This window comes from Erythrolamprus reginae, chromosome 1 (assembly GCF_031021105.1).
Source record: "Erythrolamprus reginae isolate rEryReg1 chromosome 1, rEryReg1.hap1, whole genome shotgun sequence".
Classification (NCBI taxonomy): Eukaryota; Metazoa; Chordata; class Lepidosauria; order Squamata; family Dipsadidae; genus Erythrolamprus; species Erythrolamprus reginae.
The window spans coordinates 286,350,402-286,372,669 of NC_091950.1; the positions used below are offsets into that span (position 1 = coordinate 286,350,402).

Sequence of the window (22,268 nt, forward strand, 5' to 3'; positions counted from 1 at the left end):
CATCGGTGCGTCTTATACACCGAAAAATACTGAAGTTGTCCTGCAACTAATCATGATTATTTTAAACTAGAAGATTAAAACACCAGATTGTGAAAGACGTTGGCAATCAGCTAAACTGACTCTTGCTTTGAAACCTGAACAAAAACTGAATTGAGCTGATCATCTAACTTCTTCCATGAAAATATTTCCTTTTATATTAACAGTTCTAATAGCCATCCTCCTGGAATTGGGACTAAATGCCACTTTTATATACCAACATATTTTCTGATTTTTCTTCCAATCATCTCTTTCTAGAAACTAATGTTATACTGTTAAAATGGCTAATCTTCATGAAACTTAAATGATGTACTTTTTTTGTATAACTTGTATTTATTTGTACAGAAATGGGAAATAGTTTTTATATCAATGACTGTTGATGATTGGTACTAATGCAGAATCCAGTTTTAAAAGATTCAGCAAATATTTAGTTCAAGATGAAAAAAAACCACTCAGTGCACATCCAATGCAATTTTTATATAAGACCTTGTAATGTCTTTAATATAAAAAGCTATATTTTAAAAAATAGTGAAACCTGGTAAACTTTTATTTAAGAAGAACATTACAATACCTTTTGCAATTATTTTTAAAACAAAACCCTAAGAACTAAAATAAATGAACACACTCACTGAAATACTGTTGTTGTTGTTGTTGTTGTTGTTGTTGTTGTTGTTGTTGTTGTTGTTGTTGTTGTTGTTTTAAAAATAAGGGGAACATTTTTATCATGGCTTCACAGTTCCAGATTGCTGGTATATATCAAATTTGAAAGTTACCTACCAAACAATAGCTTTCCACTGATTCCACATCTTTTAAATCTAACCTTTAGATTTAATATTTTTTTCAAATTTAAGAAAAAATGTTCAACTTGTCAAGTAGAAAACAAATCTTAGTTTTTGAGGCGGCATTCCAAAAAAAATGCACTTAAGTATTTACAAGATATTTACACCAAACATATTATATTGTAGAATTCTCAACATTCTACTATTTTCTTGGTCAAAAGAGATTTGTTATGATGACAGCCGAGGCCTTTTAGGAGGTGGTGGTGGCATGAGTTCAGTGTCAGGATCTAGGTGATGTTTACGTGGCTGTCCTGGAGTTGCTGCCATACATTTTTCAATGAATTCGAAAAGAAATTCCTTTGTCACTGGATGTTGTATACTGTTGCATACAGCTGGAAGGCAATAACGCATTGTGAGATGGAGCAAGAAAAAACATTTATTCGCATAATAATTATGACAACATAATCTATGCAACGAAACTCAAATAAAGTCTTATTTATATGCAGCCACGTTCAAGTAGTTCAAAAGGAGAAGTTTCCCATCACAATGTTCATGTAAATTAGTACATGGTACTCACTAGTCTTTGGGACTGCCATGTACTACCAATTGTAGTTTGCAATATACCTTTAAGGACTTTGGCTGGTTCGCCATAAGAGGGCGCCAGCACTCTCTCCCGATGATGATGCTGGATAGCTCATTCATTCTTTGCCTTTAACTTGTGAGGGGAATATATTCTGCTTCGTGCTGCTATGTGCGGTTTGTTGTTTATTTCTGCTTTGTGCTTGTAAATATATGTAAATAATACTTGTTTAGCATACTAAGTCTGTGTTGTTACTGGCTGTACCACACATCCACACTCTTATCTTAAACTCTGCTCTGCGCATGTCGAAGTTCTTGCAGGCTAGCTGCACTAAGACATACTTAACATCTATATTGACAACTAAAACTTCTAATTATCCTCAAAACCAGAAATTTTGATGCTTTTGTCCCCAACCTTTGAGACCTCTACCAGTAAAAACAATCAATCAATCAGAATAGAGATGGAAGGGACCTTGTAAGTCTTCTAGTTCAATCCCCTGCTCAAGTAGGAGGCCCTATACCATTTCAGATAGGTGGTTGTCCAATATTTTTTAAAAACTTCCAGTGATGAAGCACCTACAACTTCTGAAGGCAAGCTGTTCTAATTGTTTATTGTCCTCATCACTGTTATGAAATTTCTCCTTAATTCTCTCCTTGATTAGTTTTCATCCATTGTTTCTTACACTTCTGCACTTCTATTTCTACTAGTTTTTTCTCATCATTCCTATCATCCTTTCCCTCCCATTTAGGACTGTATGACTATAACTTGTTGCTTGTGTCCTAAGATTTTTATTAATATTGTTTCTTCGTGGATTATTTGACCCCTATGAAAATCATTAAGTGTTGTACCACATAATTCTTGACAAATGCATCTTTTTCTTTTATGTACACTGAGAGCATATGCACTAAGACAAATTCCTTGTGTGTCCAATCACACTTGGCTAATAAAGTATTATATTCTATTCAGAATTCTATTCTATTATCTTGTCTGCTGACAAAAATATTTTGTAATGATTTTTAAGCATTTGCCTTGGGAAGAATCTTATTGTCTTAATTTGTATTAGATTATTTTTAATGTTAATAGGGAGATTGGAATGTACTACATAAACAACTATTTTTCATAATTTTAATTTCTTTTATTTCCCTTACTTTGCACATTACTTTAGGATGTTGACATATTCACTGAGTAATGGCTGTCTTAATTTGAATACAATTGAAAGTGCCAAACAAACAGACCACTGGATATGAATGCTCCATGCCACTCCACGTTTCATTTTTAAATAAACATGAGTCAAACTGTGCTTCTGAACTCCAATTTTTATTGAAGACCTGAGTCTTAAGAGTCTTTGCAAAACAAGAAAAATGGTTATTTTTACTGGCTGAAGTTTAATAACAAAATGCAGATACAGAACTTATTGCACTTACCTATTGCTGTACTGTAAGCATTGGGAAAACTTTTGTCTAGCCTTTGTCTCATAAAGACCCAGCTGTTGTTTTCAAACTTGCATTCTATTATTTTATTATCATATTGCTTCAAGTCTTTTGTTACCTGTTTTGAAAGATTATTTGTTGCAAATTAAAAAAGAAGTCATTTTCAGATCATCCAGTACCAAATTACTCGCTACAAACATATTATGTACCTCAAAGATACAAGAGATATGATAAAAGCAGAATAGATAGATAGATAGATAGATAGATAGATAGATAGATAGATAGATAGATAGATAGAGAGATAGAGAGATAGAGAGATATTTAACGACTATTTTATATATATTTATATAAAATTTAAATTAAATTTAAAAAAATTTAAATTAATTTTTAAAAATTCAGCAAAAACATGTGATAAAATACAGAACATAGTTTGTTGGCTATGAATAAATTAACTGCCTTGAAATGGCCCTGAGTTGGGCCTAGATGCAAAAAGGAGCTGTGACGTTCCTTCAATATACCAGGGTGATCCAACAGAAAAAACATATAGCCCCTCCCTGGTACAAAGCTGAAGGGATCAGATCAGGTGGCCTATTGGTTAATTCTCTGCCTTACAAGGCAGAAGCCCCAGAATCAAATCCCAGTAAGGGTCTGGCTAGCTGATGAGGCCAGAACAAGGCCGAAATAGCGGGTACAGGTATGACGGTCTTGGTATATTCGGGTTTCTTCCCATGTAGGATTTGGAAATTTCTGGCGACGTTTCGACGAGGTCTCACTCGTCATCTTCAGGCTGGTGTTTCTGTCCTTGTTCTAAGGTGAACACTGCGAGACATGAGCTGCCTTCCTTCTATAAATACTGGTGGCTGGGTGTGGTTTGATGGCTCAGCAATTGCCTGCTGTGTAGAAACTTCCTGGTGAGTCAGTGGGGTAACAATTGGGGTCGTTGATGTAGCTGAAATTTCCAAATCCTATACAGGAAGAAACCCGAATATACCAAGACCGTCATATATAGGGGAGATATATATATATCTCCCCTAAAACTAGCCATTTAGATTTTTGAATTATTATACTTGTCATATGAATCAGTAAAATATACTAAAATCAACTTTTAAAATTGTCTAACATTTCTGTAATCCTATTTCTTCTCAAATTAACAATAATTATGGTCACACAAAAAAGTATGAGCTTGTTAAGTTTACAATGATAAAATTCCCCACTAATGCAAGTTACAAAACCACTTTCCATCTATTTAAAACTAAGTACCCGATGGGAAATCTATGGCCTCCAGATGTTGATAACTACAGTATAGCTTCCAATATTCATTTCTATTAATATCCCGACTGGGGATGCAGGGGATTATAATTTAACACATTTGACAATCAGAAATGCCATATACTTGCCCTAGTGCCTTTATAATAAAACAATCTGAATGTTTCCAGGGTTGGTTTTATTTTAAAAAAAGTTAAATCATAAGCAGGTATCTTTCAAGCTGTATTTTACTATTAGATTAACACTAAATCATTACTTGCATTCACTTAACATTTTATTTGTTTTTGATACTTTATCTTGTGCATTTTATTAACCATGCAAAATTTTGGAGTAGCTATGGTAACCTCTGTGGTTGAACATGTTTTATTTTTCTAAACAAAACCCATGCTATTCTTGTTTTCATTATATGAGAAATGGTTTCTGTACTAAAGTGGAAATGAATAGCCTAATCTTCTCCCAAAGCAATATTTTATAATACTTTTTTTCATATACATTTTTATATACATTTTATTAAGAGTTTTAAACACCAGATAAAACCTAAGAAGAATTAATGTAAAGAAAAGGAAAAAATAGGCAAATGTACAAAATGAAAATGAAACAGAAGGAAGTATTTTCTGATTGCATAGATACTATGCAATAGAATTCCAAAGGCATTCACTGGTGACATCATTTTGATGATCAATGTCCCTGATTGTTTCTTCTACTATTAATTTGGCCTTCCCCAGGGTTAATTGGCTTAAAGATTCAGGATAAGCACAACTGCAAAGTTCTGCCATACAGGTAGGGCCATGAGATTGGTAGCTGTCTGTCAACAAAAGAGACATCACGCCTAAAGGATCAAACTTGATTCTAAATACTGAGATTTGAATCCTAGACCAGGCCTGAATCATAGTACTTAGTACACTAGCTCTACATTAGAAGAGCCTTGGTGGTGCAGTGGTTAGAGTACAGATTGAATTTGGCAGATTTAATTTCAGCAGGCTCAAGGTTGACTCAGCCTTCCATCCTTCCAAGGTTGGTAAAATGAGGACCCAGATTGTTGGGGCAATATGCTTACTCTCTGTAAACCGCTTAGAGGGGGCTGTAAAGCACTGTGAAGCAAAATATAAATCTAAGTGCTATTGCTATAGCTTCAAGCCTTAGTACTGCACTGGGATACTGAACAAAGTCCTAAGGAAATTTCAATGGCTTCATAAACCCTCCGATTTGTGTATGGGTCAAGTTGTATTCCATATAAGAGTTGGGCAACTGTTTTAGCTGTAAACAGTATAACTGCTGTAGGAAAGTAATATGCTCTGTTGCCTATAAAATGTAATTATTGTTTGTGTGCTCTTTTGAGCAGTAAGAAGTGGCATAATTTACCTGGGTTGTTAATTTCCTGGAGGTCTGAAATACTACGCCCAAATATTAAAACACCTGACTTGCTCTAATTCATAGGAATCAATTGTCCACTTGGGCTTTTGTCTTTGGTTAGAAAAAAAATCTAGAATTTTGGATTTAACAAAATTGATTATAAATTGTTCCTCATTACAGTAGGATGCCAGGGTTCTCAATGGCTGCTTCATGCCTGCAGAAGTATTTCAGCTTAACTAGTATCTCTAGTAACTAGTAACACTACTGTTGAAGCAGCAAGATATTATTTTGTTCTGAAGTTTTACAAGTTCTCAAAATGCACTTCCAACAATGTTTTCCCATCCTCTTAATTGTAAACTATTATCATTTCTGTAGTAATTTAAATGTATTTAAATCTAATCCTCACAAGTGCTTCTTACTAACCTTATCGTTCCCCCAGTCCCCTGTATACACACCATTGATTTCTGGTGGGTCATTGGATTGAAATCCTTTTAGCAGAAGTGACATCATGAGAAATGTTGGGAGTTTTACCCAACAAGTTATCCACCACAAAATAGGGTTAGAATCATTCCTATTTTGTTAGTATGATTAACTGCTCAATGTGTCCATCCATAATTTTTTTATAGCGTATCACATATGTCACAGTAAAGCATTCTTCAGTCTGATGTTTTGCAGTTGTGGAATCAGCTAGTCACATTCAGGAAAATACAGTGATCCCTCGATTTTCGCGGGGGTTGCGTTCTCAGACTGCCCGCGAAAGTCAAATTTCCGTGAAGTAGAGATGCGGAAGTAAAAACACCATTTTTGGCTAAGGACAGCCAAAAACTACCCCAGCACACCCTTTTCTAAGGCCGCGCAAGGAGCCGGGCTTGAAGTTGGGGGCGGGGAGCGACGAAAGTGCGGAGGCCGGCAAAGATTGTTTTGAATGTCGGCCACCCCCCCAGCGCCTCCGGCCCCCTCACCGATACCCCCCGGCCGCCCGATCCGCCCCTCTCACTGGCTTTTTTGGGGCATGGGTCCTCCTGCAGCAGCGCTGGCGGCTATGGCTTCTCGTCCACTTCATTCGGCCACTAGCCACTCTGAGCGCTTTGAGAATGCCCGTCCCACCCCTCTCGCAGTCCCTTAGCTGAGAGCGCTTTCGTCCCAGCTGTCAGCGAGGGGGCTGCAGGAGAGGCAGGGCAGGCATTCTCACAGAGAGAGAGCAACAGACAGAGCGCGATAGAAAGGATAGAGGGAGAGAGAGAGGGAGAAAGAGAGAGAGAGACAGAGCAAGAGGGGGGAGAGAGTGGAAGGGAGAGAGAGACAGAAATGATAGAAAAAAGGGGAGAAAAAAGAGAAATGAGAAAATGATTGAAGCAGAGAATGACAGGAAAGAGAGAGAAAGAGAGAGAGAAGTGACTCTTGGTGATGACGTATGACGTCATCGGGTGGGAAAAACCGTGGTATAGAAAAAAAACCATGGAGTATTTTTTAATTAATATTTTTTGAAAAACCGTGGTATAGCCGTTTCGCAAAGTTTGAACCCGCGAAAATCGAGGGATCACTGTATACACTTTCCCAATCCACAGTAAATATGATTGCCCAGAGGAAAAACATTAGGCTGCGTAATGTCTTGATAATGCATATTAACTGGTAATCACTGCCAGGTAAAATGTATCTCTAGCTAGCTAAGTTTATCCATCTATTTCCTATTGAAGTAGGAAAAGATGTTAGTGAACCACCTGTTTTATAAGGAAAAGGGAAGAAAGTTTGTTGTAGTCAATGACTTTCACAAATCAGCATTCTCTATAAGGCTGTGTCACAATTTATCATTCTTATGGTGTTCACAGAATTAAAATAGCAGAAAATTATGTGCTTGCTCTATTTCACTGTGACAATTAAGTGGGATTAACTAACTATCTATGTACTTGCTTGGCCATTCATTAACAATCTGGAAGATCTTTCCAGAAAATGATAACATCTGCCAGAACAACGACCTAAATGCATTTTCCTAACAGAAAGTGCTGATCAGTTTAAACAATGACATGTTACTATAATTATTCTGAATATGCTTGGAAGAAGGGGAGGGGGAGAAAACATTCCCCCCCATATAATTTATGTGATCGCTATCTACTATAATCACTGGTCCAACCTACCAATCACGACTGAGTAATATCAGAAAGTAACAGGCTTAGATTTATCAATACTAGCTATCAGTAAAGCTATTGTTCTTGTTTTGTAAAGAAGACTCTCCATAATTCTCTGCTTTCCTTATCCATTAAAACAGGAACAAGCAATCTTTGGAAATTGATGGGGTTTGCATGGGGTTTTTTTTTTTACATTAACCTTCAAGGGCCACTTGATACATAACTACAAGAGGCCATCACTTTTTCTCCTTTTCCTCCATAAATGTGGGGAAACAGTCATAAGTCACTTTTTCCAGGGCCTTTGCTTTCCATTGAGGACCTATCTACTGCACGAGCCAGAAAGAAAATATCTACAGACCCCTTACATCCCGGACATAAATTGTTTCAACTCTTCCCCTCAAGACCATGCTATATGGCCGTGATGGCGAACCTATGGCATAGAGGTAGACACAGAGTCCTCTCTGTGGGCACGTGCGCTGTTGCCTGCTGCTCTTTGGGTGTTTAGAGCGCGCATGCGCGAAGACCAGCTGGCTCATATTGTATTATTTACTTACTTACTTACTTACTTACTTTACTTACTTACTTGCTTGCTTGCTTACTTACTTACTTACTTAATTAATTAATTAATTAATTAATTAATTTGTATGCTGCCCCTCTCCGCAGACTCGGGGCGGCTCACAGCAACAGAAAACAATATATAATACAAATTCAATAATTAGAAAGCTAAAAACCCATAATTTAAAAACATGCACACAACATACCATACATAAACAGTATAGGCCCGGGGAAGTTATCTCAGTTTCCCCCATGCCTGATGGCAGAGGTGGGTTCTAAGGAGTTTACGAAAGGCAAGGAGAGTGGGGGCAGTTCTAATCTCAGGGGGGAGCTGGTTCCAGAGGGCCGGGGCCGCCACAGAGAAGGCTCTTCCCCTGGGACCCGCCAAATGACATTGTTTGGTCGACGGGACCCGGAGAAGGCCAACTCTGTGGGACCTAATCAGTCGCTGGGATTCGTGTGGCAGAAGGCGGTCCTGGAGATATTCTGGTCCGATGCCATGAAGGGCTTTATAGGTCAAAACCAACACTTTGAATTGTGACCAGAAACTGATCGGCAACCAATGCAGACTGCGGAGTGTTGGTGTAACATGGGCATGCCTTGGGAAGCCCATGATTGCTCTCGCAGCTGCATTCTGCACGATCTGAAGTTTCCGAACACTTTTCAAAGGTAGCCCCATGTAGCAAGCCAAAGCACTGGAAACCTGAAGACTAGCTGCACATCAGAAACCAGAAAAACAGGTCACTGGCGCATGCAAGCTCAGCCTCCTTGCACACGCATGTGCATGCTGGTGAACTGCTCCTCCAGTTTCCGGCACTCCTGCGTGTGCATGCCAGGGAGATGTTCTTCAACTTTTTGGTGCTCCCCTGCATGCATGTGCATTTTCCTGTTTTGGTTTCGCCAACTCTGCTCTAGGATGTCAAACCACATAGTAGAGCTCTATTACTTATTATCCTTCACATCTTTCCTATTACCTATTTCCTTAGCTTCTTATAACTTTGTTGCTTGTATCTCATGATTTATGTTGATTGCCTTTACTTAGTATCCTATTATGATTTATGCTGTTTGCTTATTTAGCAGCCTATGACTATCACTGTGTTTGTATCCTATGATTTATGAGGATTGTATTTTGTGATTACAATCATGATTTATCACTTGCTGCTTGTACATACACTGAGAACTTATGTACTGGAGACAAATTCTTTGTGGGTCTATTCATATTTGACCAATAAAGAATTCTATTTCTATCTCTACTCCACTCTATTTTCTGTTTATACAATCCTATATAAAAAGAATCCATAAAAAGAAAAAAAGAAAAGAGAAAGCATGGACTCTCTATCTGTAAAGGTTTACATAGTAATACAGTCCAAATATATTTTAAAAATGTCAGACATATTTTGCAAAACTTCCCCCAAATCACAATGTAAGAACAGCTAAACTGCCACAGCAATTGAGCAATTCAGAGGTATAAGATAATGCATTCTTTCAGTTCTACTCTTTAATTTAAAAGATGCTGTCCTTCATCATTTTAAATCCTTTTAGATAATAAAACAATGTAAGGCCCTTCTTCAAACACAGCCTTCCAGTTGGCATAGCATGGAGGAAATCCAATACATGTTTGTGTAAAAACAACAGGGAATCCATTACTTTTGATGCCTGGGACTCTACTTGTTTACTTCGTAGCTGATGGCTGCAGGGAAGAAGGATGATGCAATGATGCTACTAGAAAGGCAGGGACCAAATATCTGAAATGTAGTTATACTTTTAAAAATGTTTTAACCACATAGGCAGCTTCTTTAAACTCCTTCCCCTTAAATGCATGCTAAAGTCAGCAGTGCATCCTGCCACTAAGTTTTCGTAGTTTGCTGCTGATGGGGATCAGAGGAGAGAGAACAATTATGTGTGTGCTAATAGAAGCATCTTCTTCTAAGGAACTGGAAGCGAAAAGGGTCCTGTTTCCCACACTCCCCTGCTACATTTATTCATTCATTCATTCATTCATTCATTCATTCATTCATTCATTCAAACAATTATAGGGTGATAATTTGTACAAATAAAACATTAGATAAATAATGATAAGAAGTAACAAAAGAAGATAATAAGGCAGGGATGGTAGGCACAGTGGTGCGCTTATGCACGCCCCTTACAGATCTCTTAGAAAGGGGGAGAGGTCAACTGTAGATAGTCTAAGGTTAAAGGTTTTGGGGTTAGGAGTAGAAACCACAGAATCAGGTAGTGCATTCCAGGCGTTGATTACTCTGTTGTTGAAGTCATAGTTTCTGCAGTCAAGTTTGGAGCGGTTGACATTTAGTTTAAATCGATTTTCATGCTCGTGTGTTGTTGCGGTTGAAGGTGAAGTAGTCGTTAACAGGTAGGACATTTTGGTATATGATTTTATGAACTGTAATTAAGTCGGAACGGAGACGACAGAGTTGTAAGTTGTCTAAACCAAGAATTTCAAGTCTGGCGGAGTAAGGTATTTTGTTTTGAGAAGAGGAATGAAGGACTCTTCTTGTGAAATATTTCTGGACTCTCTCAATTGTGTTGATGTCAGATATGCAATGTGGGTTCCATACAGGCGAGCTGTATTCTAGGATTGGTCTGACAAATGTTTTGTAAGCTCTTGTTAGCAGTTCAAAATTACAAGAGAAGAAGCTGCGAAGGAATAGGTTAACAACTCCTAAAGCCTTTTTGGCAATGTTGTTGCAGTGGGCTCTAGGACTTAGGTCATTGGATATGAGTACTCCAAGGTCTTTGACAGATTGAGGGTTATCAATAAGTTCAATTCCTCCAAGTTTATATTTAGTATTCTGATTCTTTTTACCAATGTGTAAGACAGAGCATTTAGTGGTGGAGATTGAAGTTGCCAGGTTTTAGACCATTGTGCTACGTGGTCAAGGTCTTTTTTGAAGGATAGCAGCATTGTCGGTGGTATTAAATAGTTTGACATTATCTGCAAAGAGAACGCAATTGCTAGTGATGCAATCGCAAATATCATTTATGTATAGTATGAATAGTGTGGGTCCCAAAACACTACCTTGAGGGATACCACTGTTAACAGGAACAAGAAGAGAAGTGGCATTTCCTATTTTGACCACTTTATATTTATACCACATTATAAATAATTTGCAGGACCACAGTAAGCAGAATTCCTGCAAACATAATATGAGATTCTACCATTTGTAATTTTCCTGAAAAAGAATGACAAGCCATTGCTTGTCATTTTAAATATATACTTAAAAATAAATGAAATGGGCTTATAAATCCATATTAAATTGATGTGCTTATCAAGGAACAAATATAGATTTCAGTTCTCTCAATGTATATACACTGCTCAAAAAAATAAAGGGAACACTTAAACAACACAATATAACTCCAAGTAAATCAAACTTCTATGAAACCAAACTGTCCACTTTGGAAGCAACACTGATTAACAGTCAATTTCACATGCTGTTGTGCAAATAGAATAGTTGTGCAAATGAAATATTCAATGAGAATATTTCATTCATTCATATCTAGGATGTGTTATTTGTCCCCTTTATTTTTTTGAGCAGTATATGTTTGATGTTAACTGCAGTCTGCCCTATATACTGAAATGTCCTATATATAGCATATATATATTAAAATGTTTCATTAAAATGACAATTTCAGCATATGAATGAACCGTTTAATATCTGTAGCATGGAAAAAATAAACAGGAATCCTTTGATACTTACTATTATTTACTGTTTCACATAAAATTGAAAAACCAGGTAACTGAAATAGTTTTCCTCAACTGTGCTTTAGCTAGCAGCAGCTAGCTTATTCAAGTGTTTTTTGTTTAAATCAAACGAGATTTCAACCCTGGAAACAATTATGCTAAAGCTGCCAGAAAATGTGTTTGCTTTGTTAAATTGAGCTTCAAAAATATTTCAATTGAACACACATTTGTAATTGCAAGTAAGGCCTATTCTTATATCCAATTCAAAAACGCTTATTTTATTACAGCTTATTACGAATATGCTATCTAAAATGCAACAGCGTGACTCTTCCATTTCTAGCCCATAATTTTATGATAATTATATGTAATAGTATGCATGAGCTGGTTTCTGTTCCTAACAAAGACACAGATTGGCACGATAGCAGTTCTGCTTTCCCTATGGTATAATACTTGCCTGTATAGGAACATTCTACAATAAAAAGATATAGATTTAATCACGTGCTCTCAGTTTTATATCTTTTCATCTGGCTGCAGTATTCCAAAAGAATAACATACTCTCTAAAGACTAATTATGGTATGCTTTCAGTAGCCAAGGTTGGCAACTATGAAATATGCCTTTTATTAACTATCTCACATTCAAATGTATTATGGAAATCATCAGTTAAATCCTGCGGATGTGTTATTTCAACATGAAATTATCTGAAAGCAACTTCATTCAGGCAAGATTTCAGTCGCTTTGCTATAAGTGATAGTGCCAGTGTTATATTTTTTAAACGTTGTATAATTTTGTCTGTGACTTAATTATAGCCAGGTTATCTTGGTATCATTTCAATAGGATTCCCATTTGGTGTGGAAATTTTCTCTTATAAGATTTGGCACTCCAGATAAAGTTTCCCTTAAAATATAGACTATTCTAGTTGCTTTATTAAAGAAGTATGTGATTAAAATTTGGAAACTGTTTCACAAAAATTACATATTTTCATAACATAGTTAAGAGAATCTGAGTTGCAAAGAGAGAGAAAAAGAGTATCAAAACCCACTTGAGTTATGCTCATCTCCCTGGAGCATGTATGTAAAGATTTGATCGCCACCTCTTAAAGTGGAATATGCACATACTTTATAGTTTAGTTTATAGCTTATTAGATTTGTATGCCGCCCCTCTCCGAAGACTCAGGGCGGCTCACAACATAACAAAACAGTTAAAATAACTGGAAGTGGGGGCTATTTCAAACTTTCTCAGAGGAAAACAGAGACTATCTGTAAATTTAGAATGTTTTTTCTCCCTTTCAAAATTTAGGATTATTTCTTAAAATAAAATGTATTGACATCCATAAGCATTAAAAGTTAAACATTGTTTAGACAATACATAGCTAAACTATGGGATTTGCTGCCATGAGACCAATTGATAATTGGCAATTTATTCAGTTTTGAAAGAGGACTGGATAAGTAAATCAAGTACTAGGGTATTAATAGCACTAACCTTGATAACTCTTTAATACACTTAGAACTGTAGGAAGCATGTCTTAATCATAAGATGCTAGGAAGCAACAGTGGAAACAGCTATTGTCTTCTTCTTTGTGACAGTATTATTATTCTCTTTACAATAATTACAGTAATAGTAATAGCGTTTAGGCTTATAAACCACCTCATAGGGTTTTAGAGCAGCCCCTGAGCAGTTTACAATATTAAAGTATTATTTGCATATTGCCCCCAACAATCTAGGTCCTCATTTTACCAACCTAGAAGGACGGAAGGCTGAATCAACTATGAGCCCTGTCAGGATCAAACTACAAACTATTGGCAGAATTAGCCTGTGTGAGTCCCAGCGACCAGTTAGGTCCCATAGGGTCGGCCTTCTCCAGGTCCCGTTAACTAGACAATGTCGCTTGGTGGGGCCTAGGGGAAGAGCCCCTTCTGTGGGGGCTCCCCTCTGGAATCAGCTTCCCCCAGACTTTCATACTGCCCCCACCCTCCTTGCCTTCTGCAAGAGTCTGAAGACTCTTCTATGCCGCCAGGCTTCGGGTTATTTGACTCTAGCCCCCTGGCAGACGAATGCTATGTATGTTTGTTGTCTGAGTGGGAATGCCTGACTTTTAATGTAACTGGGGATTTTAGATTAGATTAGTTAATTGAAATTAATTGCATTTAGGACACTTGTATTATAGTGTGTTTTTTTCTTTTATATGCTGTAAGCTGCCACGAGTCCTCGGAGAGGGACGTCATATAAATCCAGAAGGGAGGAAGGAAGGAAGGAAGGAAGGAAGGAAGGAGGGAGGGAGGAGAGAGAGAGAGAGAGAGAGAGAGAGAGAGAGAGAGAGAGAGAGAAAGAAAGAAAGAAAGAAAGAAAGAAAATAAACAATATTGCACTCTAATCACTGTGCCTCAAAGGCTCCCAATATAGAGATTAAACTGGAATTATTTAATCCTCATGAAAAAGACAAGTATCTCAGTTTCGAATAAACTAATTCCACCAAATGTCTGAAAAATAATGGATTTAAGAAGGTAAATAACAATCATTTTTAAATATAAATACTTTATCAAAATGTTTTAAAATAAGTTGCTTATTTCTCACAAAATTGCAAATGCCGAGCATATAAATGGTACAACACATACATACACACACACAAATACAAACACACCATCATTACCTAGGGAAAAACTTACAAAGTTAATTGCTATTACCTTAATTTCTGCAAAAGGTCTATCCAAACTTCCAACGTAAAGCAATCCGACGTTCCGTGGGAGAAGCCTAAAAAAAGGAAATGTTTAATTAAAAGCTGTCTCAATACCATCTTGCATGTTTTGATAAGTAATCTATCCTGGCCCATATATACTGTATATTCTAGTTAATATACCCCAAACTGAAGTAACAGTATAAAATCTAGTAATATACCGAAGTCCATGCTTTGTATTTTTGTCAGAAGGCAAAAGTAATTACTGTATTATGCTTATCAAAGCATGAGCTGATTAGAAATGGACAAAGCTCACTTCATTATTTCTACAAAAATGAGTACTTAACCCAAAAGAATATTACGTTTGGAATAAATATAAAATTCTCACAAGAATACAATTTTCTAATTTATATGGCACTTCTTAGCTAGTATTAGAATAATTTTTCCCATACCAAAAGATGGAATTCTGACTTTCGAGTTATGTTACATTTACTGACTGATAAGGATCAAGCATGATTCTAAAAGATCTGTAGAAGAGTCATGCAGAGATCCAACTGAGATTCAAATTTAAGAAAAGGCAAGGCCAATGGCCAAAGTTCTTTTGTAAAGACTTTCCTTGGAGGCTTACTTAGAAACATGCCTATATGGAAGCTATCATAGGTATCCCATATTATCTCATAATAAAGTTCCCAATCCTCCAAACAAAGGCAGCTACTGAAACAAGTAACACATAAATTGCATGTTATATAAACTACTAAAATTATCCAGATCTTCAGATTTCAAACTTTAATTCAGACTTTTAAGCATCCATAGAAAATTAAAATGGTTGCTGAATTTAATCCAGACCTGGGCATTTTATGGCACCCAGGTGACATCTAACCCTTTAGCTTCCTTGTCTGGTCTTTGTGGATTGTTTTTATTTTGAAGGCAATTGCTTTTTATATTATTATTATTATTATTATTATTATTATTATTATTATTATTTCTGTGTGTGCATGCTTATGCGCCTTCACAGCCATATTGGTTTGGTCCCTCCTATTAGATGGGCTTCTGTAGATTATAGAATAATATTGTAATTAGTTTTCTCTTGTTTTGGTTGTTTTAAATATTGTTTTACACAGGTACTGTTGTGGTTGGCTCTGGCCCAGCTCCTGCCCCAGGGAATGTGGAGGTGGAGGCAGGGGAAACATCAACATGTCCTAGGCCTGTTTTGTTGCCGGCAGAGTCAGGTAGTGCAGTTTCCTCGGACGAAGAAAGTGGGGGTGACTTGGAAGAGGGGGGCTTGGCACACAGCCCAGGAAGCCAATCACCATTATCTTCGGTCGATTCGGATGACGAAGTGTTAGACCCACACAGGCGCAGACTTATGCATCGAAGAGACCAATTGAGGAAATATTACAGGAGATAAGAGAGGCCACCTGTGTTTGGGTTGGGCTTCAGTAATTAGAGCTGCTGCTATAAATAGCAGCGTGCTAGTTTGGCCGTTGTGGAAGATTATCTGATCGCAGTTCTTCAGGATCGTGCCTCGCTGTGTCTGAACTTTGTGGATTTTTCATGCCTTTGACACCAAAGCAAAGTGTGTGTGTGTGTGTTTCACTTCGTGGGAAGAAGGAGGGCTGTGACGTTTCTTCACAGCTACTAGCTAAGTACTTAAGGACTGATTAAGTGACTTTTACAGCCGACAAGGTTGTTTTGAGGAAGAGTGCTCTTTGCAATACAAAAAGGGTGCTTCGTTTCTTTTGAATTTTGTGATAAAGGACATTGTTTTGAATTTTCAAACGTGTGTGTGTGTCTGAAATTTGTACCCGTGAATTTTCGTGAGGCTGCTACCAGAGAGCCCGGCAGAACAGGTACTAAAGTAGGTTTTCTCCAAATCATATTCTCCTCTGCAATCCAGAAAAAAATTCTATTTTTAGCTAATTGAGCATCAAAAGTCATAAATCCAATTGAAGATTCTTAGCTGAAATTAATCAAAATGTAAATGTGGAGAAGTAGCAAACTGGCAGTCAAAACTGTAATTCTCAAGATTTCAAAATCAATTGCAACTTCATATTTCCTGAAAGGCAAAACTTTCGTTAAGCAACATTTACAAAACTTTTTTTTACTTATCAATGCAAAACACATCGCTAAAATGTAATTGGAAAAATAAAATATAAGGGTTATCTCTTAGTTATAATTATGGTTTTCTTTTGGTTAAGGACCCAGGAGTTCATTCCTGAGCAGCTCAAGACTCAGCCTTCCATTCTTCTGAGATTGGTAAAATGAGGACCCAAATTATTGGAGGCAATATGCTGGCATTTGTAACCCGCTCAGAGAGTGTTATAAAGAGAAAATTCTACATGAATTATAATTAATATTCAGAAAGCCATCCTTTAGACCTATCGAGGCTTAAAGCAGAATATGTCATCCCGTTAACTTCAACATAGGAAGGGCACTGCTTTGATGAGAAGCAAATACAGTGGTACCTCGGTTCTCGACCACAATCCATTCCAGAAGTGTGGTCGAGAACCGATTTGGTCGAGAACCAAATATCCCATAGGAAATAATGGAAATGGATTTAATTGGTTCCCAGCCCATTGACTTGCTGGGAACCAATTACATCTACAGTATTTCCTCCATTTCCTATGGGATAAAGATCTGAGGGGACGGGGTGAAAGGGAATGGGAGTCGGAATCCCGACACGCCCCCCTGGCTGCCCTCTTAACAGCCGCCCAGTCTCTACCTTGTAACTGTTCCAAGCTGCAGGAAGGGTAGGGCTGGCTGCAATACCGGCAGCTTCGGGGGGCTCCTTTCCTCAGTGGTTCAGTTGGTTACCTCCAGGCAGCTGCACCAACTTTTTCTTTCCCGCTGGCAGCGGCAGCTCCAGCGGCTTCCCTTCATCACGTGACGTTCCTGATGCTGCTGCTGCTCCTCGAAGGGAAGCCGCCGGAGCCGCCACCGCCGGGAAAGAAAAAGTTGGTGCAGCTGCCTGGATGTAACCAACTGAACCGCTAAGGAAAGGAGCCCCCTGAAGCTGCAGGTATTGCAGCCAGCCCTACCCTTCCTGCAGCTTGGAGCGGTTACAAGGTAGAGACTGGGCGGCTGTTAAGAGAGCGGCCAGGAGGGGCATGTCAGGATTCCGACTCCCATTCCCTCTCACCTCGTCCCCTCAGATCTTACATTTCGGATAGCAAATAAAATTTTCTGTTCAGTATCCGAATTTTTTTGCAGAAAATTTTGTTCGGTATCCGAAATCTACGAAAACCAACGCGTTCGAGAACCGAGGTACAACTGTAATTATATAAGCTCATCAAATAAGTTCTCATTGTTTGAAATATAAACTAGCTGTAGTGAGAATTGAATCAACTGAATGGGAGGGTCCTTGCTTTTTTACACTAGAACATTATATTTTGGGCAACTTCGATGAATGATACAAGCAGAACAAGCACCAGCTCTAGTGTTCTTTGCTTTCATATCCTATTTCCTTAATGTACCATTGGGACTCAGATTAAATTTTACCTATAATATTTAAGGAAAAGATATGCAAACATTCAGAAAATCCATCATAAAGGAGTAAATATATTTTCACAGAAGTCTGTATAAGCTGGCTAATACTTGTCCTTTTTCATTTTTATTACTCTTAATAATATGTAAGTATTATTAAGAGTAATAAAAATGAAAAAGAGACAGCTTTTTCCCCCTTGATTGTGTATTTTAACCTTGGAAATATTTTTTTTAAAAAAAGAACAGCATAATATATAGCACATGCATTTACTTTTACCTGACAGTTTCATTATATAGTGTGTTGAATACTTCGTCCATCCTATTTATAAATTATTCAAAGAATTGATCTTCACTCATTCCTTAGGGAGATTATTATTTCATCTAACAGCCATTGTTAGAATCTTCTCCATTTTGGTGAAGTCTCAATTCTCCCTTCCATTTCATCCCCATGTAACAAACTTTTGTCCACAACAAAATATGTACAGGAAATATGAGAATAATCAACAGTTCCTCCACAGTACTTTTTCATGTTTCTTGGTCTGGCAGTTTTTAATTCTTTTTCCAATTTTAATTCACAAATCAGATAAATTGTTTTAATTCTGTCAAAAATTTGACAGGCTAAAGCAATTGTTTTGCGGCTTGCTGAAATCTGCAAAACCATGAAAGACGACAGCAATGTATTTCTACAAGCAATGAATTATTAAACAATCTCCGTTTTTAATAGTGGCATCATCTGACTATTTTAAAAGTATATTTATTCTTGTTCCCTTTAAGCAATACTTCCTTTATCTAAAGACTTGATCTGATTAATATTGTAGTTGCTTTTTTCTTATCCTGATCTCTTACCTTCTAAGCAGAAAGAGATCAAAATAAGTAAAGAAAAACTATCTAATACTGGATGTAAAATTGAAACGATAAATGTAACTATTTTATCTGTAATGCTATCCTTTGTATGTATAAGTGGAAAATCTACTGTTCCATTCTTATCTTTTGAACAAGTTAAGCTGCTACTTTAAAGGATTGCAGTGTTGATATACAACCAGCAGCTCATATAAATGATAGCATGTTGTTAATCTAATTAGCTACAGGATGTTATTTCTGTATCCTTGGGCTCAGTCCATTTTATACAGTGTTCATTTGTTATTTTGGAACATCACTCTTACATAAGGGAATGAAAAAACAGGATAGAGTAGTAAACAAAATTCTCAATAACGAATGCGGGTAGAGATGCCCAATTCCATCAAAACAGACACATTATTCTTGTAGTAAACATTTTAAAAAATTGACCAATTCTTCACTTAAAATATCTGTAAACCTGACTGACCTACAAATTTTAGCAATGACAAACATTAAATAAGTCACTTTCACAAAGTTACGGTATATATACAGTGATCCCCCGCTCGTTGCGAGGGTTCCGTTCCAGGACCCCCCGCAACGAGCGGGTTTTCGCGAAGTAGCGCTGCGGAAGTAAAAACACCATCTGCGCATGTGCAGATGGTGTTTTTAACTTCCGCAGCGCTAGCGAGGAGCCGAAGATTGGGGGCGGCGCGGCTGTTTTAAAACGTCGCCGCCGGCATGGGGGGCTTCCTAGCAGCCCCCCAAACCCGGGTTGGGGGTCCGGGGGGTGCTGGCAAGCCCCCCATGCCGGTGGTGACGTTTTAAAACAGCCGCGCCGCCCCCAATCTTCGTCTCCTCGCTAGCGGGCAGGCAGGCGGCGGACAAGCCGTTCGCTGGCGCTCGCTCTCGCCGCTTTCGAGCTGAGTCCTGAAGCGAATTCGCTTCAGGACTCAGCTCAAAAGCGGCGAGAGCTAGCGCCAGCGAACAGCTTGTCCGCGCTAGCTCTCGCCGCTTTCGAGCTGAGTCCTGAAGCGAATTCGCTTCAGGACTCAGCTCGAAAGCGGCGAGAGCGAGCGCCAGCGAACGGCTTGTCCGCGCTCGCTCTCGCCGCTTTCGAGCTGAGTCCTGAAGCGAATTCGCTTCAGGACTCAGCTCGAAAGCGGCGAGAATGAACGGTGTGGGCGGGCGAAGGGCGGGCGGCAGCGAGGAGTTTGCGTGGGCGGTGGGGAAACTCCTTGCTGATGCCCGCTGCTCGCCCTCCCGCCAGCAAGAGGGGGAAGACCCAGGGAAGCCGCCCAGCAGCTGATCTGCCGGGCGCCATCTACGCATGCGTGCCCATAGAAAAAAGGGCACGCATGCGCAGATGGTGTTTTGACTTCCGGGTTGAAAAATCGCAAATTATCCTGTTCGCAATGGTCGGGGATGCAATAACCGGGGGATCACTGTACACTGTATATTATGTTGATGCAAACTTTAATAATCTATTAGCTCAAATGTTAATTTAAATATTTTGGGATATTTGTTAAGATGGAAAACTTTACTCAAGTTAGCTTGAATAAAGGACTTCCATTTATCAATGATTGATTGATTGATTGAACTTATATGCTACCTTTCTCCAGGACTCAGGGCAGCCCACAGCATATAAAAATACAAAAACCAATTCTATGAATTAGGCACACGACCAAATACCTGCTGATGCTACACAGCATATAAACATGCCGCACGAATCCCAGCAACCAGTTAGGTCCCACAGAGTTGGCCTTCTCCGGGTCCCGTCGACTAAACAATGCCGTTTGGCAGGACCCAGGGGAAGAGCCTTCTCTGTGGCAGCCCCGGCCCTCTGGAACCAACTCGCCCCAGATATCAGAGTTGCCCCCACCCTCCTTGCCTTTCGTAAGCTCCTTAAAACCCACCTCTGTCGTCAGGCATGGGGGAATTGAGATATTCCCTTCCCCCTATGCTTATAAAAAAAATATGCATGGTATGTCTGTATGTATGATTGGTCTCTTAAATTGGGGTTTAATTTTAAATTAACTTAAATATTAGATTTGTTTATATTGTTTTATTACTGTTGCTAGCTGCCCCGAGTCTGCGGAGAGGGGCGGCATACAAATTAGATGGATAGATAGATAGATAGATAGATAGATAGATAGATAGATAGATAGATAGATAGATAGATAGATAGATAGATAGATAGATAGATAGATAGATAGATAGCAACTTCATTTAATATTGGTCCTATGATCAGCAACAATAGCTATAGGTAGTCCTCAACTAAAGATGGCAACTGGGGTCACAATTTCTGTTATTAAATGTTAACCAAACCCCATGTTAGGCTAGGCAATTTCCAAGGCAACAACCAAGTTAGTAGGGAAACCAGCAGGAAGTTGAAAGTCTAAGGTGGCTAGTAAGCAGGCTAGCAGACAGATAAGCAAGTTGCTAGGTGAAGGATGGCATGAGATGCAAGAGAGGCTCAGGAAAAGTAGAGGTGGATGCGAAACAGGCACAGCAAGGCGTGGGGAGAATGTGAACATGTCTGATGCAGGACAAGTGTAGAAGGGCTGGGGAAAGGTGCACAATTAGGGAAGATTTACCCTAGTGAATTTTGATCTTTCAGCTTCCTTGTTGACTTTTTGGGAAAGCCAGCAAGGAAGTTCATAAATTCAGGATTGCAATCATGTTATCATGGGGCACTGCAAGCCATTTGCCAAATGCCCATGATACCATGATTGCAGGGTTGTTGGGATGGCCAAAACTCTGAAGACCAATCAATCCCGTCATTTGTTTATTGCCATCATAACTTTGAATGGTGGCTGACTAAGTCAAGGGTTATCTATATAGTCAAAAGAATGACAGCTAGAGCATATCATTAAAGTATAATATATTACTTCAAGATTTGCAGATTAGAAGTCTCCAAATTTGGTTAAAGTCTATCTAGCTAACATCTATCAAATGTAGCATGACTTTAATTTAGAAATCCGCTTCAGATGCTGTAAATTAAAGAAGTCAAGATTAAAAAAAAATTTAGTCCAGAAACGTGCATAAAGCAATCCTATTTAAAACAGACCCCATCTGGGAATACCGTGAACCCTCGAGTTTCGCGTCCTCAAGCATCGCGAAAGGGCTATTTCGCGAGTTTTCAACCCGGAAGTAAACTCCACCATCTGTGCATGTGTGCCTTTTTTTCTATGGCCACGCATGCGTAGATGGTGGAGTTCCCCAGCTGGGAAGCTGGGCGGCTTCCCTGGGTCTTTCCCCTCTTGCCCCGTAAGACCCCAGCGGCGGCGCGAGCAACGGCATGGGCGGGCGGGCGGCACGCGCGGGGACACCCCAGCTCCGCTGCCCAGCTGGGGAGCGGAGCCGGGGTTTCTCCAAGCGCGCGCGCGTTGCTGGGGCCGCTCCCCAGCTGGGGAGTGGATCTGGGATTTCCCCAAGCGCGCGCGCGTTGCTG

General features: G+C 38.8%; 1 protein-coding gene across 1 annotated transcript in view; it reads right to left on the reverse strand.

Annotated features, from left to right (window-relative positions):
• Positions 1-503: 503 nt before the first annotated feature.
• RNGTT (RNA guanylyltransferase and 5'-phosphatase) overlaps positions 504-22,268 on the reverse strand; it is a 160,261-nt gene continuing 138,496 nt past the window's right edge. The window contains exons 14-16 of the mRNA XM_070733192.1: positions 14,508-14,574; positions 2,820-2,943; positions 504-1,207 (exon numbers count right to left, since the gene is read on the reverse strand). Coding sequence (XP_070589293.1) covers positions 1,044-1,207; positions 2,820-2,943; positions 14,508-14,574 — 355 coding nt within the window. The 3' untranslated portion in view covers positions 504-1,043. The remainder of the gene's footprint in view (positions 1,208-2,819; positions 2,944-14,507; positions 14,575-22,268) is intronic.